This window comes from Orycteropus afer, unplaced genomic scaffold, assembly GCF_000298275.1.
Source record: "Orycteropus afer afer isolate SDZICR_OR568_19922 unplaced genomic scaffold, OryAfe1.0 scaffold00292, whole genome shotgun sequence".
Classification (NCBI taxonomy): domain Eukaryota; kingdom Metazoa; phylum Chordata; class Mammalia; order Tubulidentata; family Orycteropodidae; genus Orycteropus; species Orycteropus afer.
The window spans coordinates 4,145,640-4,173,023 of NW_006921879.1; the positions used below are offsets into that span (position 1 = coordinate 4,145,640).

Genomic DNA, 27,384 nt, shown 5'->3' on the forward strand with positions numbered 1-27,384 from the left:
CTGGGATTCACTGTGTGGCATTGTCCTCCGAACTCCTATTTCTTGTCCTTTGCCACTTAGCCAGTGTTGTTCTTCCCACTCCCTAGAAGTATCTGGCCTAGGTCCAGCCCTCCCCTGCTCAAGTTCCTGCATCCCTTGCTCTCTGAGGAGATGTTGAAGAATCTCTGTAAGGGGTTCACTTGGGAGTGGAATTTCCTGGAGTTTGCTAAGAGGAGGTGTGCGCTACTCAGAGGAGAGCCATGCTTTGCCAGCTAGGAGAGAAAATAAGGGTGATTCTCACCTGCTTATCTCTTCACAGAGAGTCCTGAAGAATCTGGACCATGAATGGAACAAGGAGCCACAGAGGAACAGCCAGGCAGAGGGAAGGATAGACAAGCAGAACGAATATTGTCAGGCAGGAGACTGGGAGGAGAGTGAGCCAGGAGGCTCTACCGGCAGATATAGGCATACAGATAGGAAAAGGACAAATTAGAATATGGAGTTAGGAGAGAGAAGAGGCAGAGAGGCAGGAAAGAAAGGATGCAGAGTTAGTACAAATGTGAGCAATGGGATGTGGAGAAAGAGTTGGAAACCGAGAGGCAAGGAGATTAGAATACACAGTCAAGAGGGGAAGGACAAGGGATAGAGACAGGAAGAGAAGCATGATAATGACAAGTATAAACAAAGACCAAGAAACAAAGTAAAATAGGGACAAAATCAGATTTGCAGATTTTCCAAAGAAGGGAGAAAATGGAGACCATGTACAGGAAGACACGGAAAGCCAGAAGTGACAGGTACCAGGAAAAAAATGCAGAGTCTGAGAAGAAAAGTGATTTCTGTTTGATGCCTGGAACCTCTCCTCTGTTGTGGGGACGTGCCCAGACTGCCCTGCACCCAGAGAAGGCCACTCTGTGGCTGACTATGGAACTTCCCACCCCAAACCCCTCTTACCTGGTTCAGAGGAGTCTCTGTCTGTCCTCAGAGCTCCCAGCACCTTTATATGCCACTTCCTCCACCCTCTGCCTAAATTTGGAGTCCTTCTGGAGAGACCCTGCCTCCCACCTCTCTTGACTCCTCCTCCCTTGATCCTTTGGCTCTGGAGGTGACAGAAGGACAGCAGGGCCCCCAGATTTGCCCATGAAAGGCCTGTCCCCCCAGCCTCTCCAGCTCCAGGGCCTTTTTTTAGTCCTTGGGCACATTCCTCCCCTCCAAAGGGCCGATGGGCAGATAGTGGGAAGACAGGACCATCTCTCACCACCTCCCCGCCCCTCCATGGTCCTTACCTCGGTTATTTTTAACCTGAAGGGTAAGTTGAGCACACTGGGTGAGGGTCACCTTACGCTGTAGGCCAAATGCTTGTCTCCTATCCCCCAACCACAGGATCCCTTCCCTTCATCCCCACCCTGTCCTCCTTTCCCCTCCAACCTGTCCTCACACAGCCCCAGGCTGGAGCATCTCCTCACTCTGTCAGATCTGTAGTCTCACAGTGCTGGGGACTGGGAGCTGGATGCCAGAGGCCCAAGGAGGGGGTTTTTGTCCAGCCCCATGACTCAGTTCCTCTTTGTCATGAAAATAATTTCTGTGCTACCCTCACTCTCCACAAATGCTGTACATGGTGTGTACTTTAATTTCCCATGTCTCCAGGCAGACGTTCTTAGGGCTTGAGGTGGCCTGCTTTGGGGACACATCTAGAGCTCCTAGCACTTTCCCTGATACTCCTGATGCTGTGGCTGTCATCAGCCCCTCAAACAACGGAAGGGATTCTCCTATGCCACTGCAGGCAGATTTGCACATAAACCATAGTCCATTACCTTTGAATGTAGACATATGCCCTTACGCTCAGCCACATACCTGCAGTTATTCAGAGCCACACAAGTGCATATTTTCCACACTTACACTTACTCTTGTGGATTTTCTACTTCCATTTATGCACACACTTGTATACCCACATTTGCACACATAGGCTTTCACCCTCCTGTTGCCATACTTTCTGCTCTTGGTGTGGGGTGGGATGAGGGCAGGGATAGAGGGAGGCAGGAGGTGTTAATCCTGGGGCCTGATGGAGGGGGTGGGGTGGGGATGGGGGACTGCTCCCTTCCGCTCCTTTGTGCTGCCAGAGGGTGCAGGTGCCTCCTAGGAAAGCTAGGGCACCAGGCAGGCCTGGGGATTTACACCAGCTGGGCCCCAAGCTCTACATTCCATGGGGTGGGGCTCTGCAGTCTGTCATCCTTCCTCAGGTATAACTCTGGTGTGGCCTCCCAGCCCTCCTGGGGTTCACACTCACACCCCTTTCTTCCTGGGTTCCCTCAAGTACCCCAGGCCCTCCAGGCCTCCTCCCCATACTACTACAAAGCACCTCTCAGAGGCTGCAGGTGTCAGGTCTTCATGCCTGTTATGACTAAGTGGACATTGTGTTCAGGGAACAAAGCCAGACTCCCCTGCTCTGCCTTTCCCCCACACCCACACACCCGGGGACACTCTCCAGCTCCCCCTCCCATACCATCTATTGTCACTTCTCAATATATCTCTAGGGTGTGAAGGTGGGTAGGAAGGACAGGGGTCAGCTTCTCTGGGTAACAGAAGAAGTGGCTTCTCTGCCAAGGCCCCTAACTCTCTAGGACCCTCCATTGCCCCTTTACTGGGCTCAGAAAGACATACCCTTTCTCTCACAGCACTTGCATCCTATATGCAGTGCCCTTGGAGGGACCTTCACAAGCTTGGGGTTGACTACATAGGTGCATAGGCCAAATTGTTACCCCCAGGGGATGCAGGCCACTTGTCCCCAGCTATAGGTCACTCAAGGTCCCAGTGTGCAAACTAGGGGGTTAGCCCATGGCCCAGTGCGTCACTGCCTGTTTCCCATCTCCCTGGGGATGTGTGATAAAGGGCTGAGAATACTAGGTCAGGCTGGGTTGAGTCCAGGTGACAAAGACCAAGCTTTGTCCTCAGGGAACCCTGTGTTCTGAGCAGACCTAACTTGGTATAGGTGGGGTGGGGAGTGAGGGGCGGGCAGACAGTTCTTGCTGCTGTCTCTCATGGGGGGAGGAGGAGGAGGAGGAAAGAAGGAGTTAACTTGGTCCCTGATCTGGTCTGGTTTGCCCTCCTCTTTCCTTCCCAAGGCCCTCTTCTCTCTCCTGGCACTCACATGCCTGTCCTCCATCCTCTCTCAGCTGCCTCCCAAACTAGCTCCTCATTGTGCAGGAGGTCCTGGAGTAAGAGGGCATGAGACTCCATTCACAGGTGAGAGGAATGGGGAGGCAGGGCTGGTCTTTTGCTTATCTCTTTGGCTTGGCCCCCTGTGTCTCTGTCTTTTTGTCTGCTCTTCCTTTGCCTCTGCCTGACTTTCCATCTCAAAGTCTGACCTGGTCTACGTTTCTCCTTGTGCCCATGTCTCTGCCCATCTCAGGGTCTGACATGGCTATATTTCCAAAGTCTCTGCCTTCTCTGAACCCCATCTTTCTTGGTCTCTGCCTCGCTCATCTCTGACTCCACACCTTGCTCCAGAGTCTCCATCCACCTCTCTCTAATCTCACTGCTTTTTGGCTTCCCTGACTCCCCTTCCAGCTAAGATGACCCGAGAGTCTTTCCTTTGCTCAATATAGCCTTCCTCAGTTCTTTAAACTTCTATATTTGAGGATTACTCTCATTTTCTCCTTTTCTGTCCCCTCTCAGCGTATCTCCTTTTCCCATGGCTCATCCTCCAGCTCTCTCTTGAGCCCTGTTATCTGTGATTTAGTCCCCAACCTTTCTCTCAGCATCTATTTCTCTTGCTCTTTCTTTGACTGTGGTTGCTTATGTCTTTCTTATGTCTCTGAGTTTCCCCTGCATCTCTGTTTTCTCTATCTCTCCATTGCTCTCCAGTCTATTCCTAGAAAGAGGGATGGTCCCAGGGAGAAAGAATGGAAGAGGGTGCAGGGAGAAAGGTGGGAGGGCCTGTGGATCTTCCTGAGGCCTGATTTCTGGGATCCTTTTTCTTTGTCTCTCTTTCTTCTGCTTACCCTGTCCTCCAGTTTCTTGATCTCTCTCTCTCCACTACCATCCTTATCAGGTCCTTCCTTTTCCCCTTCTCTACTCCATTTCTCTCCTCCTATTCTCTACTACTAGTACCCACTCCTTCCTCAGATGGGGGTCTTGCTCTGGCTGCTGCAATCCGAGATCAGAGGGGGATGTGGAGTATGAGCTGGGTTGAGTGGTTATGTGTGATGAGTTGTGGGGTGATTCATTCCAGGACTGAACCAGGGCCTCCTAGATTTCCAACGGGAGGCTGACAGTCCCACTGCCCCCCAAGCTCCTGCCCTTTATGGCCATAGTCCCAGGCCTATCTTAAGCAGCCAAGCTCTGGCTGCAATACCAGGGGTGTCATGTGGAGTTGAGGGTGCTGGGCCTTATTACTAGAAGTGGGGTTGTGCTCCTTCTACACTTCTCAACCTTCCAGGGATCCATCCTCTCTCTTCCTCTCCCCAAATTCTTGCTCATATATGACTATCCCTAGTTCCTCCAATGTCTGGTCATAAATGGGCGAAAGAACCCCCACCTTCTAGCTGGCACAAAGGAGGAGGGTCTTGGGAATGCAGGTTACAATGGGGAGAAAGGAGGAGTTGAAGGTAGGCTGAGGGTGAATTTCTCCTGGTGAAGGGGGGCTGGCCCATGAGGGTGGTTGGGAGATGGTGGTGGCTATATCTGGAAGGGTGAGTATTTGTGTCTTCTCAAAGACCTGCCATGGGTCAGGGCTTAGAGGATCATTACCTCACCAGCCTAAGGAGATTATACCTCAGAGGGTCCAGAAAGATCAGGACACCTTCAAACACTAAACCTCCTCCCCACAGCCCAGTCCTTGTTGTATTGGTGGTAGTGGGTGGTGTTTATTAACGCTGGGGTTGTAGAACCACAGCAGATGGGCTCAAGTGCTCTACATGACCTATGAGGGTTCCCTAAATCTCCTCCAACTCTGATGGCCTTTGGGCCAGAGAGAGGGCTGGGAGGAGAGGTGCTACCTCTATATTGCATTCCAAGAGGAGGAGGTGAAGAGGAGCTCATGGGGCTAGAGCTGCACCAGCAGTGTTCAAGGGCTTCACAGCTCCTGAAGGGAGGCTTCCCACCCTAGCCTTTGAAGTTGCTGCTCCTCTCGCAAGTCCCCAATTCCTCCCACACCCTATATTCCCATAGTTGGTAGGCAGGGAAGAAAAGTCTGAAAGCAAGATCTTGGCCTCAAGGAAAGTTGCTTTATTATGTTTCCTCCAAAGGAGCTGGTATATAAGTCTCTGGAACTGGGAGCTTCATCAGCACCCTCAGGTCTGGGCAGATTGAGAAGACGTGGCAAAGCTATTCCTCATTTAAGCCCTTTTGAAAGGAAACAAAGTCCAAATTAGTTCTGGATAGGTGGGAACAGGGCAGGGATGGGGCTCAGAAAATAAAGGGGAGATTAGAGCACCAGATAGGAAAGTGTGACGTGATGGACCCCCATGTGAGGGATGTGCTTCCAAGGGATCAGTGTGGAGGGTCGGGTTCCGGAGGGGAGGGTTCTGGGTTTGACTTACGAGGTCATAGGCCAAATTAGGTAGAAGGGAAGTGTAAAATGGCAGTTTGGGGGAAACTGGAACATAGTGGGTGTAAATAAATCAGGATCTTTTAGGATTGCTGATGCCCCTAGGGCTGGAATTAAAAGTTAGAGCTGGAAGAATCTTAAAGAGCCCAAAACCAAAAACCAAACTCAACTGCTGTCGAGTCAGTTCTGATTCACAACTACCCCTCTTTGGGTTTCTGAAGTGGTATCTCTAGGGAAGTAGATTGCCCAATCTTCCTTCTGAGGAGAGGTGGGTGGATTTGAACGGCCAGCCTTCTAGTTAGCAGTCAAATGCCTTAGGCACTAGGCCACCAGAGCTCCTTTTAAAGAGCCCAGAGGGCTAAATTACCTTATTCAAATCAGTAGCAATGAAATTCAGGAAAGAGGGGACTCAACATACTGGGATTATATAGTTCAATGTGGAGGATGAATGAGAAGGACAAATGAGAATGGGTGGTGGAGGGTGCTCTGTCTGAGAAGCCCATTAGCTGGATGAGTGGGTGCCTGCCTCAGGAGTGACAAGAGAAGTATGGGGGAGGGACCCACCTTGGTGCCGATGTCACGGCTCTTGGCCCGCAGCTTGTTGACCTGGGACTCAGCGATGTCTGCTCTCTCCTCTGCTTCATCCAGCTCATGCTGCACCTTGCGGAACTTGGACAGGTTGGTGTTGGCCTGTTCCTCCTGTGGGCGTGGAGTGAGGGATGAAGTGAGAGGGGCTCCCAGCCAACCAGCCTAGAGTATCTTCTTTCCTATGTCCATCCTCCAGGCCCAGTTCCCAGCAGGGACACTTACTGCCTCCTCAGCCTGGCGCTTGTAAGCCTTAACCTTCAACTGCAGCTTGTCCACTAGGTCCTGCAGCCGCAGCAGGTTCTTCCTGTCCTCTTCCGTCTGGGAGCCAGAGGGGTTGAGAGTGAAGATGGCATAGTCATAGGAGGCAGCATCCCCTTCCCACACATACCTTCTTCTTGTCTTCTTTTCCCTGAGTCTAGTATCTTGACACAATTTTGATATATGATACTTATCAAACATATGAATTATCCTTATGGTTTCTCACCCCCCCAAAAAAATAGTATGAATATTTTTAATGATTTGTACCAGGAAAGAGTCCAGGAGCTGATGGGATGCTTGAAATTGTGTATAAATTGTGCTTGTGCACTGTTCTAGGGAGTAGGTCTTTGAGGGTCATGATCCCTTGGAGGATAAACTCCCCTGTTCTAGAGCCCAGCACATGCTGGAAGTAACTCTGGGACTGCAGGTGTGATAGAATTTTCTAGGTTGCAATGGAGATGACATAGATTTCATTTAGGTTAAGGACAAAATGTGCTTGAAGGGATGTTGCTGTTCTGGCTTGGAACAGAAACAAAATCTAGTCGAGAGTCTTATTCTAGAAAACAGAATGGGAAGTTATAGTCTACACCTTCTCCCCGGGTAAGTGAAAAATTTTGAGATTTGTTTTTAATGGCTTTGGTGTATATGAAGGAGTGATGTCACCAAGACAAAGACTAGTTTACACATTTGTTTCTTATAATCTGTGCTTGTTAAGCCCTGTCCAGAGTTCTGGGTGTGTCCCCAGGGGGACAACTGAGGGTAGATATTGAATTGGAGGCCCCAGTCTGGGAGGCTAAGAGACTGATCATGACTGACCAGGGGATACTTGAGGTGAGGTAGGGATAGGCAGAATAGACACACAGTAGTCAGGGGCTCGATGGCACATAACAACAACAACAACAACAGTCAGGGGCTACACTTCCATCCCTCACCTTAGAGGAGGCTAAGAGAAAACACTTCATTTCTCTTGGGTGGCTATCATCCTTGGTTTCAGGCTGAGATACAAAAGGCCTGGCCCGAGAGCACCTGCTTTGCCCATACCTGGTAGGTGAGCTCCTTGATGCGACGCTCGCTCTTCCTCATGCCCTTGATTGACTCTGCGTTGCGCTTCTGCTCAGCCTCGAGCTCATTCTCTAACTCCCGCACCCGGGCCTCTAGTTTCTGCAGCTGCTTCTTGCCGCCCTTGAGGGCGATCTGCTCAGCTTCATCTAGTCGGTGCTGCAGGTCCTTTATGGTCTGCTCCATATTCTTCTTCATGCGCTCCAGATGAGCGCTTGTGTCCTGCTCCTTCTTTAGCTCCTCTGCCATCATGGCGGCCTGTGGGCCAGGAGGGAGAGACATATGATCTAGTTAAGTCCTCACACTCTCACTGCCCAGCCTGGGAGACACTGGAGGGCACAGAGGAAGGCTACTCCACTGGACTCACATCCGTGATGGCCTTCTTGGCCTTCTCCTCAGCATTCCTGCACTCCTGCACTGCCTCCTCCACTTCTGTCTGAAGCTGAGACAAGTCTGCATCCATCTTCTTCTTCTGGTTGATAAGGCTGGTGTTCTAGGGGGTGAAGGATAGGCAGCACATGAAAAGCACTGAGTCTCCACGAGTGGTTTCCAAACCTTGCTTCTGAGTCCTACCAGCCTGTGTGTCCTTCCAGGAATGCCGGGGAGAGCCACTCACCTGGGAGTGTAGCAGCTGCACCCGCTCACTGGTCTCAATCAGCTCTTGCTCTGCCAGCTTCCTGGACCGCTCTGTCTGCTCCACCACAGCCCGCAGCTCCTCCAGCTCAGCCTGCAGCAGGTTGTTGCGCCGCTCCACAATGGCAATGTTCTCCTTCAGGTCATCATTGGCACGGACTGCATCATCCAGCTGGATCTGAGTGTCCTGAGAATCAGGAGAATGGGCACCCATCAGAAGAGTCCTACTTGAAACTGGATGCTGGTGAAGAGCTCACTGTGATGGCTCATGAAGGGCCTGTGGGTCTCTTCAATGGTCCGGTGGCAGGAGGATCTAGTGCCAGTAATGGGACACACCTAACTTGGCCACATGGAAGCCAGCCCCTCTGTGGGTGAATTGGCTTCCAAGAGTTACCATGTACCTTCAGCAAGCTCTGGAGGCTCTTGACTTGTTTCTGGGCCTCAGCAGCCATGCGATTGGCATGGCTGAGCTGGATCTCCATCTCATTGAGGTCGCCTTCCATCTTCTTCTTCACCCGCAGGGCCTCATTGCGGCTGCGTGTTTCTGCATCCAGGGAGGTCTGCAGTGAGTCCACCACACGCAGGTGGTTGCGCTTGGCCTGCTCCATCTCCTCATCCTTCTCAGCCAGCTTCCGCTCAATCTCTGCCTTGATCTGGTTGAACTCCAGCTGAGCCCGGAGGATCTTGCCCTCCTCATGCTCCAGGGAGGCCTGGTAGAGGGGTGGGGAGAAAGGGTCCAAGACAGAGTCAGTACGCAGAGGCAATGGCAGGGATCTGCCCATAACTCATGGGTACAAAGAGAGTTCAAGAGTGGTATAAGCGGTTCAGCCAAAGACAAAGGAGGGAGAGGAAAAGAGAATTTAAAAGAAAAATAAAAATAATCTTCAGAAAATGTGATTCAGGCCTTCACAGGGGAGAGCAAGCTATAAAGACAAAAAGGAAAATGAGGAGAAAGATGTTGCCAAGGAAACAGAGGCAATCAGGCACAGAATGTAAAAAACACAAAGAGGAGGCAGAGGTGGAAAAGGGGAAATAAGTGGAAATGGGAATAACTGTCTAAGATATAATATGTAAAATATTTGTATGATGAGAGTTTAATGTCCTGTATTATTCACAGATATTTGTTGAGTGCCTACTATGTGCCCAGGCTCTGAGGGTAGAAAAACTAATGTGCTTAGGCTCTGAGGGTAGAAGAGTGAACAAAAGCCAGAAGAGAGATGAGAACAGGGACCACAGACTACAGCTCAGCTCCCCTCTTCCCCTGCCCCTCCCCTGCACACACACACCTCAGCTTCCTCCAGGGCCGACTGCAGCTCCAGCTTCTCTGCCTCCAGTTGCTTTCGGATCTTCTCCAGCTCATGGATGCTCTTGCCAGTGGAACCCAACTGCTCAGTCAGGTCTGAGATCTCCTCTGTGGGAGGGGGATAGTGACTCAGTGGAGGCTAATATGGTCCACTGGTGGGGCATGTCTCTCTGTGCAGATCTCTTTTGGGGAACCGGGTAGCAACACATGGGACATTCCACTGCAGACCCTCTAGGGCCTCCTTGGCCCTCAACGCACCTTGGAGGTTCTTATTCTCCCGCTTGAAGGTCTCTAGGTGCTCCAGGGACTCCTCGTAGGCATTCTTGAGCTTGAACAGCTCTGTGCTGAGGGACCGTGCCTCCTTCTGTGAGGACTCCAGCTCTGACTGTGACTCCTCATACTTCTGCTTCCACTCGGCCAGGATCTGCCCAAGGAAGGCACTCACTCTCCTGTTCCTTAGCCTCCAACCAAACTGAACTGCAGCCCCCACCTCTGGGTGCTGTTCTAGGCCCCTCACTTGGGCACAGCCCTCCTCATCCCTCCCTGTAGCTCTTGTTCCTTCCACCTCTTAGGAAGACATCTCTGGTCTCCCACTGAGCTGATTCCCTCTTCTGACCCTCCACCTTGGCCATAGTCCCACCCAGGTGGCCCACCTTGTCAAAGTTCCTCTGCTTCTTGTCCAGGGCTGCAGCAGCTGCATTGGAACGCTCCACATCCACCATCAGGTCCTCGATCTCATTCTGTAGCCGGTGCTTGGTCTTCTCCAGTGATGAGCACTTGGCATTGACAGCCTCCACGGCCTCCTCTGCATCCTGTAGCCGCTGGGCCAGCTTCTTCCTGCCCGGGAGAGGGTGGGCAGAGGGTGGGGAAGATGGAGGGTGTGGATATGGGACAAGGGAAAACAACATGAGCCTTCTGGAAAATTATCCTTGAAAACTCAGAAGCATTGTTGACGAAGCCTGAGGATAGGCCATAAGGGGTTGAGAATCAGGCAGGTAGAGAGGCTCTCTGGTCAGGGTGTGAAGACACAGCTCCCAAGAGTGCCTTCCAGGTGGCATCCCTATGATCCTGTCCCAACCTCTAGGTCGTGGGCCTGGAGGAAGCATTGGCTTCTGCAGCCCACTGCATATCCCCCTGCCACAGCACCTGCCCCAGGTGGGAGCACTCTGCCCTCAGACAAACCTTTTGTTCGTCTTATATTCGGATGAGAAACATAACCCGAGCAAAAAGCTTCCCTGAGAGGAGAAGGAGGTGGGGCTGGGGCTGGGTCTTCCTGGGTTGTCAAACACTAGCTAAGCCTCCCCTGTGTCAAATCTTCTGAAGACAGGGCTGGCTGAGTTATTCCCACAATGAGGCTCAGTAAGAGGTGGATTCCCAGGACTCACTTGGCCTCCTCGAGCTCCTCAGTCCTCTGGATGGCATCTGTCTCATACTTGGTCCTCCACTGGGCCACCTCTGAGTTGGCCTTGGACAGCACCCGCTGCAACTCAGCCTTGGCCTCTGTCTCCTCCTCATACTGCTCCCGCAGCAGGTCACAGTCATGCCGGGATGACTGCAGCGCATGGGCCAGGGCGTTCTTTGCCTGGAGGGAGGCGGGCACCAGGGATGGATGGGCTCAGCAACCCTGGTCTTTGCCTTTCTCTTTACCCCAATTTCTATGTTCTCCTTGTCATGTCACCTACCTCCAAATCCCTGGACCTGGAGTGGTTTATTCCACATACCAGTCCCATCTAGTCAAGTCAACTGTGACTCATGGTGACCCCATGTATGTCAGAGTAGAACTGTGCTCCCTAGGGTTTTCAATGACTGATTTTTTAGAGGTAGATCACCAGGCCTTTCTTCCTAGGTGCCCCTGGGTGAACTTGAATGGCCAACCTTTTGATGGGTAGCTGAGCATGTTAACCACTTGTACCACCCAGGGACTCCTTGGAATGGTTTACTAAGTACTAATAACAGGGAATGCTGATATAGTGCCACACTATTTGCAAAATGGTTCATAACTATTCCTCCAGTGCTCCTTAGCAGGCATTTTCACCACTGCCTGTTTACAGGGGAAGAAATAGAGATTTAGAGAGGTTAAGTGATTTTCCCAAGGTCATCAAGCTATAATAGGCAGCTTAGTGTTTGAGCCTTGGCCTTCTTTTTATTCACATTCTTTTCACTTTTTCATGAGCCCAGCATACTGCTAGGAATAGGGTCCATTCAGTTTTTTCCCCCTGTTTTCAGTTTGCCCTGATAACCCTAGGATCCACTTGTCAGTTCTTGCATCCCATACCTTTGCTCAGCCAAGGCATATCATACCTTTCTAATTTATTTCTTCTCCCCACATCACCTTCCTTACTCCCCAGAAACCTAATTCCATGTCCTCCTTCCCACTCCCCTCTCCCAGGAACAGCAGCAGAAGGCAAAGGGCTTCAGCCTGGAGAATGGATTTAGGAGGCATAGGGGAATTCTGGGAGAATAATTCATAGATGGCAAGCTTCGTTTTGGGGAAGGAAGTGATGTGGATGCAAGGCCAGTCAGTGTGCTCCTTGTCTGGGCTAGGTGGCCTGAGTCCAGCCCTCACCTTAACCTCCTCCTCCAGCTGCCTCTTGAGGTCCTCCAGCTGCTGTGTGTAGGTGAGCTTGCCTCGGGTTAGCTGGGAGATCAGTGCTTCCTTCTCATCCAGCTGCCGGGACAGCTCACCTGGGGAGACACCACAGACTCAACGCTTGAAGGTCAGTCACTCCCCTCTACTTCCAAACCTCCCTAACTCTCAGGCCTTGTTCTCTGGACCGACTTGATGTGTGCATGTGTTCATGAATTTACCAAAGGGTGAGGTGGTTTAGACAGTCAGGGGAGGCTGGAATGGGTCCCAGGAGTCACAGCTTCAGGCTCACCATTCTCAGTTTGCAGCTTGGCCCGCTGGCTGGTAAGGTCATTGACAGAACGCTGAGTCTCCTCAGCCTTGGTACGGTGTTCATTCATCTGGTCTTCCAGGGTCCGGCACATCTTCTCCAGGTTAGCCTAGGAGAGGACAGAGAGTCATAAGATGAATGCAGGAAGATGAAAGGGGTGTAAGGGATCTAATTAAAGGAAAAAAGGGGAGGAGGAAGCATTAAAGGAAAGAGGGGATAGGGGAACCAAGTAGAGGAAGGAAAGTGGGAACATGAGTCATCAAAGAAGAGAGATAACAGGGAGAGAGAGTGGAAATCAGTGGAGGGAATTGGAGTTGAGGAGAGGCTGTGTGGGTAGCCACCTTGGCCTTGATGATCTGCTCCATGTTGGAGGTGACGTCGTCCAGCTCCAGCTTGAACTCACTCTTCTCCTTCTCCAGCTTCTGCTTCACCCGCTGCAGGTTGTCAATCTGCTCACCGAGCTCAGCCACACTGTCGGCGTGCTTCTTGCGCAGGGCTGCAGCTGTGGCCTCATGCTGCAGTGTGGCCTCCTCCAGGTCACGTCGCATCTTCTGGAATTCAGCCTCACGCTTCTTGTTCATCTCAATCTGCACAGATGTGGCCCCACCAGCCTCTTCTAGCCTCTCACTGATCTCCTCCAGCTCCCGGGACAGGTCTGAGCGCAGCTTCTCCACCTTGGCCCTGGCCGTCCTCTCGGCCTCCAGCTCCTCTTCCAGCTCCTCGATGCGTGCCTAGACCAAGACATGAGGGGCTCAAACTCACTGCCTGAAGCACCTCCATCAGAGCCACTGCACCCCGGAGCTCTAAGCGACTCCTGGCCTGTCTGGAACAGCAAATCAGTTTAGTTCTACAGTGGAGAGGTAGATATAAAATGATTTTTGGAAAATGGCTTGGAGGGCTGAGTTAGCCTTCCTTCTGGCCAGAAGATTATACATTCTCTTTATTGGAAGCAAAGTGGTTGAATATTGCATTTGAGGAGGGACAAAAAGACCTTGTTCTGGGGATATTTTTTAATAGTTTACTGGGAAAAAATAACAAAAGTTTAAAATGAGAGAGTCATGTTTGTCTGACCAGACAACAAAAGACCCAACACCCGGTCTGTTTTAGAGATAAGAACTGAGGTCACTGACCATTAGAGTTGGAAGGCACATTAAGTGCCACCAGGTAACAGAAGAGGATATGGAGATTCAGATATCTAGATGCCACAGTCTCTGGGGTAAAGCAGAGTTGAGACAGGAATCCAAGATTCATGCCCTCCAGACCTGTGACATTTTCAAGGCCTTTTGTTGTGCCATCCTTGGATGGCCTTGCCTCTCTTGGGTGTACTCCATAGGAATATTGTGATAGTTTTGTGACTCTCTTCATGGATACATAGCAAGGTCCTGAAGAACTAGGACTCTGGAGGAGGGAGTTGGGAAAGCTGAGAGCCAGTACCCAGCTTCAGCATCCCAGACCTTACCTGAAGCTCTTTGAGCTTCTTCTGCAGCTGGATGCCCAGGGCCTGTTCATCCTCTATTTTTGCATTGAGAGCATTTAGCTCAAAATCCTTCCTGTGGGGAGGGAGATGATGAGTCAAGGGAGGCCAGTTGGGCTTCAGAAAGCCCCATCAGTGGTTGGAAATTATAATAAAACAAATTAAGAACATGAGATCATAAGAAAAATAGCTTCCATGAGTGATGTAGGATCCCTGAAGGTGTAAAACCTGCTGTAAGATAGAAGCCTAACAATAAATGTAATGGGAAAGAGCACTGTAGGTGGAGTGATGGAACCTGGGCTCTGTGGGACTTTGAGCAAGGCCTTTCCCTTCTTTGGTCCTCGTTTGTTCATCTGGAAGATGAGAGGTTGGGCTAGATGATTTCTAAGATCGCTTTTAGTTCTGAGGATCTTTAATTTTTTTTTTTTTTTTTATTAGGATTTGGGTGAAGATTTACAGAGTAAATTCACTTTTCATACAGCAGTTCACATATACTTTGTCTCGTGTCATTGACCAAAATTTACAATGCAGCAGCTCCCCTCCCACTTCCTCCCCATAGTTACCTCCTCCCAGTGTCCATCCCTTCATACTCTTCTGCACCCTGAGCTATCTCCCTGTGCATAAGCAGCCCTTCCTTCTCCCATGATTGTTCTCTCTGAGGATCTTTAATTTTGTTAAGTCTGTTATTTTGGGCAATTTGATTAACCTTTCTGAGCCCGTTTCCTCTTTGGTAAAGTGGGGCTGAAAATACCACCCTTAAAAAGTAGTTTGAGGATGGGATCATACTCATTCATTCAAAAAAATCTGTGCCAAGGAAAGTGTGAAGAATCCTGGACAAATGAAAGACTGATGAGAATATAGATCATGATGATTCCTGGAGCCTTTTGAAGGACTGACCCTAAAGCCCCATGAGGTGCTTGATTATCAAAATATATTCTGCAGGTTCACTGTTTACCGAGTCTGGATCCAGAGCTATATATTTTGGAAAGACTTACGATAAGAATTGGAAGAAGTTAATCAGAAAAAAGAAATAGCCCAAATTCCTCCATTTCTTGAGCATGGGGCCTATCAGTGTCTCCATGGCCATCTGGGCCATGAAAAACCTGAAAGGGACTTTCCTGATAGGATTTAGTGTACAGCCTTGCTCTCTATCTAGCAACTAGTCTCCAAAGAGTTGTGTATAAAATAAAGGGGGAGTATTGTTATTTTCCATCCCTAATGAGCACCCAATAGGAAGGGATTAAGGGATCCTTTGCCAAGAAGGACTGTCAGATCCTTATGTGCACGTGTGATGGGGAAAAGCACTCTTTCTGGGAGTCTCTGACCATAATTTAAGCATTCACTTATCTAGGCTGCATGTGATCTTTTTTACTGAAGATGAATGTCTTGGGTCAGCTTGTACTGTCATAAACAACATAGTCTGCAGGGCTGGGAGGAGGAAAAATAGCAGAGGGAAGAATGTGGTACTTTTTCAGCCGCTCATCCAGTTGCTGTTTGTCATTCTCTAGGTCCATGATGCTTTCCTGGGTCAGCTTCAGGTCACCCTCCAGCTTCCGCTTTGCTCGTTCCAGGTCCATGCGCACTTTCTTCTCCTGCTCCAGGGATCCTTCCAGCTGATGGTGAGAAGGACCCACCATGTCAAGTGAGATCAAGCATCCTGACTTGGTGATTTTGTAGCTCAGTCACTCTAAGGGTTGGGGAATCCTAAGAGAATGTCCAAGACTTGGGAAAACTTCCCTAGAGTGGGCAAAGTTTATCAGAGAACTGTGAAAGTGGCTAGCATGTACAGGATGCTTAATAAATGCTTGATACATGAGTGAATTAATGACTGTAGGGTGAAACCCCCAAAACTACTTTTACTTATTCATCACCCAATAAGCACCTATTGGTGCTAGGCTCCTTGCTAGGCACTGCACATGCAAAATTGAACAGAACTAAGTTCCTGCCTGAAGGGAGCTTATGGTTGAGACAAATACTTAAACAAGTAAGTAAAATACAGAGTGATAAGTAATTCCATAGAGATATGTACAAAGGGCTGTCTGTAGGAGCAAGATCATGTCTATTATCTTAGGAGCCCAAAAATTCTACTTGAGAAGCCTTGCAAGGTTCCCAAAGAAATGAATCATTTTCTCATGAGACAAACCTCTAAATCCTGTGGTTGGAAGCAAGAAATACATAGACTCAAAGTGAATAGAAATAAGAAAGCCCATCTCTACTATTGATCATGTTAGTAAGCTGAGATACACAACTCAGGATCAATCACCCTGTTCCTTTCCTCTTCTCCAGATCCCTTTTAAGAAGGTATCATGAATAGGAACACTCTCTTCACAAACACACACACATGCACACACACAAACACAAACATAAAGATCACAGTGCAAATATATCAAGGCCCCGTGACTCTCAATCTACTCACATCGTCCACTTGCTGCTCCAGCTTGACCTTGGCTTTGGTCAGGGTATTGACCTTGTCCTCCTCTGCCTGAAGGTCATCTAGGGCCTGTTGGTGGGCTTCTTGCAGAGCTTTCTTCTCCTTGGTCAGCTTGGCAATGATCTCATCCAACCCAGCCATCTCCTCTGTCAGGTTCTTCACCTGTTGCACAAGAACCCCATCTCCATTAGGGTCAAAGTTCAGCAGCCTAGAGGCATTTATAGGGACCTCCAATATCAAGGTTTATGCTTCTCTCAGGAGCCCATCAATGGCCTGGCCTGGGTCAAGGTCAGTGTGATGTGAGAACCCTGAAAAGAAAGACCTAGCAAAGAGCTGATGGGAGCTGCCCTCACCTTGTTCTCTGTTGCATGCTTCTCCTTCTCCACTTTGGCCAATGTCAGCTCCAGATCGTCAATGTCCCTTTTGAGCTCAGAGCACTCATCCTCCAGTTTGCGCTTCTTGGCAGTGAGCTCAGCATTCATCTCCTCCTCATCCTCCAGCCTCTCAGTCATCTCCTTCACCTTGGCCTCCAGTTGAATCTTGTTTTTAATCAGCTGGTCGCAGCGTTCCTCTGCATCAGCCAAGTTGTCTTGTTCCTGAGGGCAGAGCACAGAGGGATGCAGTTCAGTGGGCAGAGTCCTCATCCTAGAGGTGGAAGGAGGGAGAAGCTCAGTGCTCATCAAAGGAGACAAAAAAAAAAAAAAACAAAAACAAAACTCACTGCCGTTGAGTCAATTCTGACTCATAGTGACCCCCTTTGGGTTTCTGAAGCAGTAAATCCTTACGGTAGTAGATTGCCCAATCTTCCTTCCATGGAGTGGCTGGTGGGCTTGAACCACCAGCCTCTGGTTAGCAGTCAAATGCCTCAGGCACTACATCATCAGAGCTCCTTCATCAAAGGAGGGGAGCCCCATAAAAACATACTCCAGTGCTTGCATTTTGTTGTTTCCAGATACTCTTTTGGTATCTCGTTTTAGATACCAGCTTCAGAAAGATGGGGAGGGAAGTGTTTTAGTGCAGTGTGGCTTGGGATCAGAGAGAAGTGAGGGAGCAGAGAAAGGGAACCAGGAGTCTGTTTATGTGGCCCTCCTCCACAGAAAGGAAGAAATTATACTTGCTGATTCTGAGCACTTTTACAACATAGTGCAATGGGCAAGGGTCGACTATTAACCTAAAGGTTAGCAGTTCAAAGCCACCCAGTGGCTGGTGCCACAGAAGGCCTCGTTATCTGTTTCTGTAAAGATTACAGCCAAGAAACCCCTATGGAGCAGTTCTACTCTGTTTACACATGAAGTCACTACAAGTCAGGATCAACTCAATGGCAATAGGATTGGTTTTGGCTTTAGTGAGATGGAAAGCTTTATTCTCAGTTTAGAGATAAGGAAATTAAGGCTCAAAGATGATGTTCGGTTTGACCAAGGTCATAAATTATTAAGTTGTGAATCCAGGTTGAACCCAAGTGTAAAGCCTGTGCTTTTAAAAGTTAATTCTCTTCCCCATTCCTTTCCTCCTCTTGTTTAGAATTGTTGATCCCAGAATTCTTTGTCTGTGATGCGGCAAAATAGTGAGCCACTAGGGAGAAGTGCACGGTGTGGGAGGTGTAGGCAGAGTGGGACGGAGGAGCCAACAATGGCAACGGGAGCCTCACCGCCTGCACTTGGAGCTGCAGGTCATTCTTCTCCTGCAGCAGGGACACCATCTTCTCCTCTAGCTCCTTGCGGCGAGCCTCAGATTTCTCCAGTGCCTCTTTGAGGCGCCCGAATTCCTCCTTCATGGTTGCCATCTCCTTCTCTGTCTCTGCACTCTTTAGCAGTGGTTTGATCTTGAAGTAGAGCTTCATCCAGGGCCAGTTCTTGACCCCCATGAATGCTCGAATGTTCCACTGGATTATCAGCAGGGAGTCTCTGAAGGAGCCCATCAAGAAGTATGGTTAGGGAGGCCCTCTACTTCCTTCCAGTCCTGACTAGGTAAGGCCCCCTTTCTTTCATCTGTCTCACACTCTGACCCTGAAGCCTACCCTATGTTCCTATTGGCCCTTCTGGCTAGTCTTTTTGTTTGAAATCCCAATGAGCTCCTACTCCTGACACTGCTCCTGAATAGCCTGGGCCACAGAGGCCAGGAAAATCCTTCTGAGATTATCTCACCTGCGTTCCAGCAGCTTCTTGAACTCCATTCTGGAGAGCACACCCCGGGACTGGGCCTGGATGCGTGTGATGATTCGGCTCAGCCTCTCATCTCGCATCTCCTCCAGAAGCCCCAGCAGCCCAGCCTTGAAGAACACCTGTGGAGAAGGTGTGTGTTGGACATGATTAGAAAGACACATGTAAAGAGGTGTGTGTGAGGGGGAGTATTTCAGGAAGGATAACATCCTAGGAAAGAATTAGAGGAAGGAGGTCAATGGCAGCTAGAGCTGAGATTGAGGACAGGGTGCTGAGATAGGTAGCATGTGATTTTCCTAAGTGACTGGAAAAAGTGAAGTGAGGAGTCAAAGGACAAGAAATATCTTCTTTTAATTGATTAGTCTCCTATCTTTCCTCACCTTGGTGTGGCCAAACTTGTACTGGTTGTGATCGATGTCCAGGGAGCCCAGCAGCTTCTCTGCCCCTTTCCTGCTGTCAATAAACTGCCCCTCAGGAATGGCTGCTGGGTTCAGAATGCGATATCTGGAGAGAGACGTGCCTAGAGTAATCCCCACTCTGCCTATAGAATCCCAAAGCTACCTGCAGACTCTCCTCCCCACTAAGGCTGCCCAGTATCCCTCTGTCAGCTCTGGGGGTGGTCCCCCATACCCACCTCTGCCGGAAGTCCCCATAGAGGATGCGGTTGGGGAAGCCCTTCCTGCAGATGCGGATGCCCTCCAGCACACCATTGCAGCGCAGCTGGTGCATGACCAGGGGGTTGTCTATCACCCCTGTGTCAGGAGGAATGGGAGAAGAGTGTGTGAGAAGCAGTGGCATGAAGTGGGGAGAGCACTGGACCAAGAGCCAAGAATTCTGGATGATTCTGGTCTGGCTCTGCCACTTACTAGCCTATAACCTTAGCAAGTCAGTTGATAATGACCCTCTATTAGTTTTATTTTCTTCTGGCCACCCTTTTAAGAGTAAGCAAATGGTTTTCACATTCTTTATTTTTCATGATTTGTGCCTATCATATATAGTGGCCAGGGCAAATATATCCCATTTTTCTGGGCTAAGTAAACTAAGCCCAGAGGGTTTAAGAGACTTGGCCAATATTCCCTAGCTGGCCAAAAACAGAGCCAGGACCCTCAATCTCTGTTTCCTTATTAGTTAAACAGGGATAACAATCCTTGCCTTGTATGTCTCACTGGGGTTATAAGGCACTAGTAAGGTAATGTCTATCAAAGTGCTTTTGGCATGACCTTGAAATACACATTTCAAATGTAAGGCAGAGCTGGGGTAGCAGGGTAGTCAGACACCTCTTGGGGGGAAGGGAGGAAAAGAATGTGATTTTGACAACACCATCATGGTAGTGTAGTGCCTAAGGCATTTGAGTGCTAACCAGAAGGCTGGAGGTTCAAACCCACCAGCCACTCCTCGGAAGGAAGGTTGGACAATTCACTTCCATAGTGATACTGCCTCGGAAACCCAAGGAGGGATCGCTGTGAGTCAGGTCCAACTGGATGGCACATAACAACAACAACAATAACATCATGGTAGATGAGGAGATAGCTTAGAAGGTCCCTTTCTTGTGGCAGTGTGTCTCTAGCAGTGGGTGACCAGAGTTCTTGGGCTTACCTGGAGACTTTGTCTCATTGGGGATGATGCATCGCACAAAGTGGGGATGGGTGGAACGCAAGTTGGTCATCAGCTTGTTCAGATTTTCCTATGGCCAAAAAAACAAGAGGTACAATTGAAGAAAGTGAACAAGAAGTAAGGGAGGGAGAGGGAAGGGGAGACGTAGAGAATGTAAGGAGCTAAAGAGAATGAAGGAATGCTGAGGGAAGACATAGATGAAGAGAGAAAAGATGGAAGACAGGAGGGAAAAGAAAAGAGAATGAGTAAGAGAAGAGGCCTGAAGAAGGGGAAGAGAAAAGAGATGGAGAGAAGAGAAGAAAAGAGAAAATATAAGAGTAAAAAAATTCAAGGAGACAGGACCAGGGAAAGAAAGGAATCAAAGGATGAATAAGGCAAGAAAGGAGCAGAGTGGATGTGGAAACATGTTGGGCTGGAGCTGGGTCATACACTCACCCTGTGCAGAGCTGACACTGTCTGAAAGGATGAGCCTTTCTTCGCCTTGCCTTTGCCCTTTTCAACAGCTAAGGGAAGAAGAGTCAAGAAAAGGAGCATTGGTGGATGAGTGGGAAGGTGACGGAAAGGAGTGGAGAATCACAGCCCCTCTTTACAGCCTCACTGGTATTTGGCCTCTGGTTGAGGGTATTCAATATGGTTTCCTCAGCTTCTCCACCCATTTCTATCCCACTGAGTCTTTAAACCTTGGAGCACAACCTGATATGGAGGTGGTAGAATATTTCAGAAACTCTACTCCTTCATCCTCTGGGGCCCCAGTCTCTACTCACGTGCATCTGCCCCAGCATAGTTGGCAAACAGGGTGCTGAGCAACTTGAGGGAGGACTTTTGGTACAAGGCCACCACTGTCTCATTAAGTGGGTCTTTGTTCTTTTGCAGCCAGCCCAGGATGTTGTAGTCCACGGTGCCAGCGTAGTGGATCAGGGAAAAATGGGCTTCAGGCTTTCCCTTGATATTACGTGGCTTCTGGAAGTTGTTGGACTTTCCCAGGTGGTTGTCATAAAGCTTGGCTTTGAAGGTCATGTCGGTGGCCTTGGGGAACATGCACTCCTCTTCCAGGATGGACATAATACCCATAGGCTGAGGGCAGAGGGGAGAGCACCACACAAATGGAGATGGATTCTGATCTTGGATCATTATTTGCTCATGCAGATGCCGCTTTGGATATTTCGGTATGACTGGCGTGTGTTCAAGCCTTCCCAAAGTGGAAGACTCTGTTTAGTGACAGGGAGATCTTTGTAAAAGTTTGAATGTGGCTGCTATAGCTGCTTTACACACCAATCTATTCCCTGAAAGATTGGGATTGAGAATAATACATTCCTGTAATCCTCTACCTACCCCCAAATTGCTGTCCTTTGGATGTGTAAACTAGGGCCTCTGAACACACTGATGTGAAAGGTCATCCTGGTGGTGTCCATCCTCCATGTATCCACTCAAGCCTCTGGGCACTTGAGTCTCACAGATGCTCAGAATAGCATAAGGCTTTGGAAACGAGGGCTTGGTATTCTTCAGCTCTACTCTTGTTATCTGGATCAGGCTCCCCAGAGGGATAGGGGCTGTTATTTTATTTGGGCTTTTCATGTGTGGTGTGAGGGGAGGTGATGGGGTCAAGGTCGCACCTTTTCGATAAGGTCAATGCAGGCCTGCAGGTCCATGCCAAAGTCGATGAACTCCCACTCAATGCCCTCCTTCTTGTACTCCTCCTGTTCCAGCACGAACATGTGGTGGTTGAAGAACTGCTGCAGCTTCTCGTTGGTGAAGTTGATGCAGAGCTGCTCAAAGCTGTTGAACTGCAAGAGGAGTGAGGGATGGAAGCAGGTCAAGCTGGCAAGGATACGAGTGGCTGTGCCTGTGCACTGTGCCTGAGCCCAGCAAAGGATGTGGTTTGTCCCTCCCATCTCAGTGGAAAATGGCAGGGATAGATGCCCCTGACAGCAGAGAAGAATGACAACTGCCCTGTTATGCTGAATCGCCACTGAGCCTTGCCTGTTGGCACTCAGTAAATAGTTGTTGAATGTGTGAATGAATGAGTTGTTATTCTACCCACTCCCAGGGCTCCTCAGACTCACATCAAAGATCTCAAAGCCAGCGATGTCAAGGACTCCTATGAAGTACTGACGTGGCAGCTTGGTTTCCAGGGTGGCATTAATCCGTGTCACCATCCAGTTGAACATCTTCTCATACACTGCCTTGGCCAGTGCCCCAGTGGCATATGCTACCTGAAAGATATGGGAAAGACTCAGATGAGGAGGAGCAGATGAGTGGTGAAGAGTGAATTCCAAAATTCTCACCCAATCATACCAGTCCTCCCTATTTATCTCCTGAAAAAGACCCACCTGCTGGACATTCTGCCCCTTGGTAACATACTCATTGCCCACTTTCACCCGAGGGTGGCACAGCCCCTTGAGCAGGTCAGCTGAGTTCAGCCCCATGAGGTAGGCAGACTTGTCGGCCTCTGGAAGGAAAACACCAGGAGTAGAATTGTTAATGGGATGACTTGTCTGCAGATCTAGCCTTTGGCCACTCAGCAGCTGCCCCCAGCATCCCTGCCTCCCACCTTCAGTGCCGTCTGGCTCAGCCTGCTCCTCTCGTTGCTTCTGTTTGAACTTCATGTTTCCAAAGTGCATGATGGCACCTGTCAGCTTGTACATGGAATTCTTCTCTTCTGGAGTGAAGCCCAGCACATCAAAGGCATTCTGTGGGTAGGTCCCATATTGCATAAGTCCAGAAAATAGAAGCAGGTAAGTTGGAGAAATAACTTATCTCCTTAATCCCTGTGGGTTCTGGGACACCAATGCTCAGTGGGGGAACTCCAAAGCAAAGACAAAAGTATATGTGAACAAGGTGGGTTACAGACACCTTAGTCCTGGTATCAGTCTGCTCTCAGGAGCTGCTCTGGGTTACCCACTTATGTTTCCTATGGTTGCCACTCTTCCAGATCCAATACTTGTTTCTCTGCCTGGGCCTTCTATACCTGTCTTTATCTGTTCTTCTCCTAATGGCCTGTTCCAGCCCCATGTGCCTGCATGATCCCTTCCCCCCATGGTGATTATTTTGTTTCTTGGCTTGCAGCCCTTTGGCTTGACTGAACACCAAATACTAGGTAGCCCTGCCTCATTACTCCTATACCTCAGCATACCCTGATCATAAGGCCATGTCACTTTGAACAGAGAACCAGTGTCTTGACCTTGCTCCTGAGGCAGTGAACTGGCCCCATTTGCCCCTCATTGTCAACTCCCCTTAATCCCCCAAATAGTTCCTCATACACTTACATCAGTGGCCATGAGCTCTTCAGCGTCATCAATTGAGGCCACAGTGGTCTCTCCTTGGGAGATGAATGCATAATCGTAGGGGTTGTTGGTGATCAGCAGCATGTCTTTGGGGAAAACATGTGGTTAGGATGTGATTGCAAGCCTTTGGCTCTCCTGGGGGCTTCCTGCCACAGCATGGGTCCCATGGGAGAGCCCATGATAGGGCTTGACTTGGCACCATATTCCACAGAACTGAATCCAGCGGTGCCATAAACCCAGGGCATGCCAATAGAAGCCAGCACAGGCAGAGGGGACCAGGTTGCCATGGAGACAGTTGGTCTCGGTTGGTAGCTCTGACTCACCCAGCAGCTCAGGCTTTTTGTTAGACAGGATTTGGTAGAAAATATGATAATCTCTCTCTGCTTTCAGCTGAAAAATAACTCTGGATTTTTCCAGAAGGTCTGTGAACAGGAGGAGAGAAGAAGGAAAGAAAGAAAAGGTTAGGATTTAGGTACAAGGAAATAGAGGGAAATGAATGATAAATGTAGCCAAATGAAAGACAGAGGGAGCAGAAGAGATCAAGAGAGAGAGGCCCATATACAGGCACACATAGATCATCCACAGAGATGGAGACAGAGACTCAGAGAAAAACAGACAACATGCAGACAAAGAGAAAGATGGAAAAAGACTCAGAGGATGTCTCAGAGAGATAAACACACAGACCTAGAGATAGACAGAGACAGAGGGTCAGAAACCCAGAAAAAGAATGAAAGCTATAGAGGCTGAGAGAGATATAGACAGAGGAATTGAGTGATACAAAGGCAGACAGAGATAGAAGAGAAAGAAAAAAACAGGAGAAAGAGAGGCTGAGAGAAAAAGTGAGACAGAGAGATAAAAAGAGAGGTTGAGACTGAGATGATCTAGAACAAAAGTAAGCTCAGGCTTAGTCCTAACAGATTCATGACACTCACATGTCTCTATGTCTGCAGACGCCAGTTTTCCGGTCGCCCCAAAGTGGATTCGAATGAATTTCCCCTAGAAAGTTGGAGATGGTGATGAGTTGAGGAGAGAGTCTATATTTGAGACTATCCTTGGACTAGCCCAAGTCTGAAGTTCAAGGTCAGAGACCACTCACAAAGCGAGAGGAGTTGTCATTCCTGACGGTCTTGGCATTGCCGAAGGCCTCCAGGGCGGGGTTGGCTTCGATGATCTGGTCTTCCAGAGTGCCCTGCAGAGGTCAAGGAGTGGCAGGTAAGACATGCTCCCTTCTCTTTATGCAGTGGAGGCCACTGGTGGACAATATACCTACCTTGCCTGGGGTCTGTTCCTTTTTGCTGCGGTCCCCAATGGCGGCAATGACAGCAAAGTACTGGATGACCCTTTTGGTGTTGACTGTCTTTCCTGCCCCGGATTCTCCACTGTAGTGACAGTCATAAATTCATTAGGCAGTGGAAAAAACACTGCTTGAGACCAACAAGGCTCCAAGTCAGTAGAGAATACCTGGTCCTATCCAAGAGTGGGAGCCCTGAAGCAGAAAGCTACTGGGTAATATACACTCAAAACACACAGCTATCTTCAAATATACTTAGGGTTGGGGTAGCAACCAGGAAGGGTTTTACTGGAAGGTGCTAGGTTTGGATTGAGCCTGTGTTTGGTTGGTAAGGTCAATCGGAGGAGATGGGCTTGGAACGCTTTGGAAAAGAAGTAGGTGGGGCTAGAAAAATGGGGACATTTTCTAAAGGGAAAAATGGAGCTGTGAAGAAAATAGTGATAATGGGATTACAGAGTGATGAGTTAGAATAGATAAAGGAGATGGGAAAGGAAAAATAAGGGAGGGATGAAAACCATAAAGGAAAGGGGAAAGTAAAAAGAAGGGAGATGAGCATGCAGGCAGAGGGGAAACAAGAACTGTAGGTCCATGCATATAGGTCTGGGGCCCTTGTTGGGGAGTTGGGGTCAGGGAGATTCTGGAAGGGAATAGGGCAGGAGCTACACTTACGTGATCAGGATGGACTGGTTTTCTCTGTCTATGGGGAGAAAAAGGGGAGGAGTTTCATAAGATGTTCTCATCTGTCTTCTCCCTACCCCACCTCCCTACTTCTCTCCAGGCACCTCCCAGCTTCTGGAGCTCTCCAAGAGGGAGAGGGGAACAAGCATGGGTGTTTGCTCTAATGGACTCCATTCAGAAGTCCCTTCACTTGGCTTCCTCACCTGTCAGCATGTACTGATAGGCGTTGTCAGAGATGGAGAAGATGTGGGGTGGCGCCTCACTCCTCTTTTTGCCCCGGTAGGCAGCCACCACCTCGGCATTGTACACTGGCAGCCACTTGTAGGGGTTGACAGTGACACAGAAGAGGCCTGAATAGGTCTGAGGGTAGAAAAGGAGGAGTGACTTACCAGGGAGGGGTGATGGTTTGAAAAGTTACAGAAAGACTCCAGGAGAGGAAGAAGAGAAAGGAAAACCTCTGAATGCCCTAAATCTGAGTAATGCCAGCCCCAGGTACTAGAATTGAGCCAAGGATGTAGGGTCTAAGATCAGAGAAGACTCCCTAGATGCAGAGAACAGAAACTCTTGGCTCCTGGAGGTGGAAACATAGGAACCAGGGACTACCAGACTCAGAGGGATCTCTTAGGTACCTAGGCACTCACATAGATCATCCAGGAGGCATAGCGCTCCTTAAGGTTATAGAGCACGGCAGGCTCATGGAGAAAAGTCAGCATGGCCATGTCCTCGATCTTGTCGAACTTGGGTGGGTTCTGCTGCATCACCTGTTCCTCCTTCACTGTCACCGTCTGCAATAGACCAAACACAGGCCCTACTGTCAGCCTGTGCTATCCACCCTGAACCTTTCTCTCTTCCTTCCAGAGACATGAGAGCAGAGTTTTCTCAGAGATAGGAGTTGGGATAGTTATAGGAAAATGGAGCTTGAGAAAAGAAACTAGGATCTCACAGAGTAGATTGGATATTGGGAATGAGAAGGACTCTTTTGAAGGGTTGGATCCCTACACAAAGGAAAGAATAATCTGACTGCCCTCAGGTCTGTGTTGGGTTGATCCTGGTTGTATTCCTCTCTGTCTACCCCAAGAGTGGGGGTGTCTAGAGTGGGTTCTCACATCAGCCCTGCCACCTACCTTGCCATGCTCGGTCTCGGCAGTGACTTTGCCACCTTCTCGAGATATAATCTTTGCCTTGACAAACTCCTCTTTGTCATCATGTACAAAGACGTCCTTCTTGAGGTCAAAAGGCCTGGTCTGGGCTTCAAGCCGCTCCTTCTCTGATTTGCGCAGGTAGGGGGCGGCAGCCCCAAAGGCAGCCATCTCCGCGTCCACCATGGCTATACCTGCAGTGTGCAGAAAAAGAAGCCAGATGCCCTTCCATCTGCCTGCTCTCCTCTTCTCCTCCCTGAACTCTTCCCCTCAGTGTGAGCCCCAAAACCTAGCACAATTCTCGGGCATCAGAAGGGGTCACCGGCTAGCCCCTTATTCTTTGAGATTGTCCCTTAACCGGAAGAATGGCCTAGCAGCTCTGTCAGAGAAGAAAGAAGGTTAACTTTTGTTCAGATTGGGGCTCTCTTAGGGAAGGGAAGGGTCTCTTGTGGGGCCAGGTAGCTTATTATATCCCTCTCTTACTCTCATCTGTCCCTGACTCCACCTTCCCAAGTCACTGGTAAGGAGCTCCTAGGAGTCAAGACATTTTCCCCAAGGCAGGGCAGAAACTAGTGTTCAGTAACCTGTTTTGAGGCTATCATGCCAACCTCCCCAGAGTCTCCCATTCCCATCTTCAGCTCTTCTTACCTTGGCTTTTCAGATGTGTCTACAGATGAGGAAAGGGGCTCAGGCCTACAGGGGCCTGAAGAGGGAGAAGTCAGTGTCAGCAGGGTATGGCCCAACCTGGCCAATGCCATCTCCCTGTTTCTCCTTGGCTCTGCCCTTCAGCATCCACCCCTTCCCCTCAGTTCTGAAAACAGACTGGAATTGATGATCAACTTTTCTGGTCCCATCTGCTTTCTTGCTTTCCAAATACTATTCCCTAAGTATGAATTCTAACAGTTTCCTGGCATCAACTCTCTGACCCCTAGTCCCCCTTACTCCTGGAAGGTGGTCCCACCCTGCCTACACCCATCTAGTGACATGCTCTCTGAATCACCTGAGAAACAACTAATGGCCACATTTGTTCAGTGCTTTATAGTCTGCAAAGC

The 27,384-nt window shown here is 49.3% G+C and overlaps 1 protein-coding gene across 1 annotated transcript; it reads right to left on the minus strand.

Moving 5' to 3' along the window:
- Positions 1 to 5,301: 5,301 nt before the first annotated feature.
- LOC103205794 (myosin-7) lies at positions 5,302 to 26,518 on the minus strand. The gene is made up of 38 exons (XM_007951205.2): positions 26,318 to 26,518; positions 25,835 to 25,978; positions 25,397 to 25,553; positions 25,185 to 25,212; positions 24,495 to 24,603; positions 24,321 to 24,413; positions 24,157 to 24,220; positions 23,548 to 23,646; positions 23,207 to 23,310; positions 22,492 to 22,630; positions 22,271 to 22,389; positions 22,004 to 22,153; positions 21,554 to 21,724; positions 20,705 to 21,014; positions 20,376 to 20,443; positions 19,923 to 20,010; positions 18,961 to 19,078; positions 18,707 to 18,830; positions 18,312 to 18,448; positions 17,816 to 18,071; positions 16,521 to 16,763; positions 16,153 to 16,329; positions 15,204 to 15,349; positions 13,722 to 13,812; positions 12,604 to 12,993; positions 12,245 to 12,371; positions 11,932 to 12,050; positions 10,751 to 10,947; positions 10,019 to 10,202; positions 9,624 to 9,789; positions 9,349 to 9,473; positions 8,464 to 8,772; positions 8,046 to 8,249; positions 7,797 to 7,922; positions 7,412 to 7,687; positions 6,335 to 6,430; positions 6,089 to 6,223; positions 5,302 to 5,319 (listed from the first exon to the last, which is right to left on the minus strand). Exons 1-38 carry the CDS (start codon positions 26,516 to 26,518, stop codon positions 5,302 to 5,304), a joined length of 5,808 nt encoding a protein of 1,935 aa, XP_007949396.1.
- Between the last annotated feature and the right edge of the window lie 866 nt (positions 26,519 to 27,384).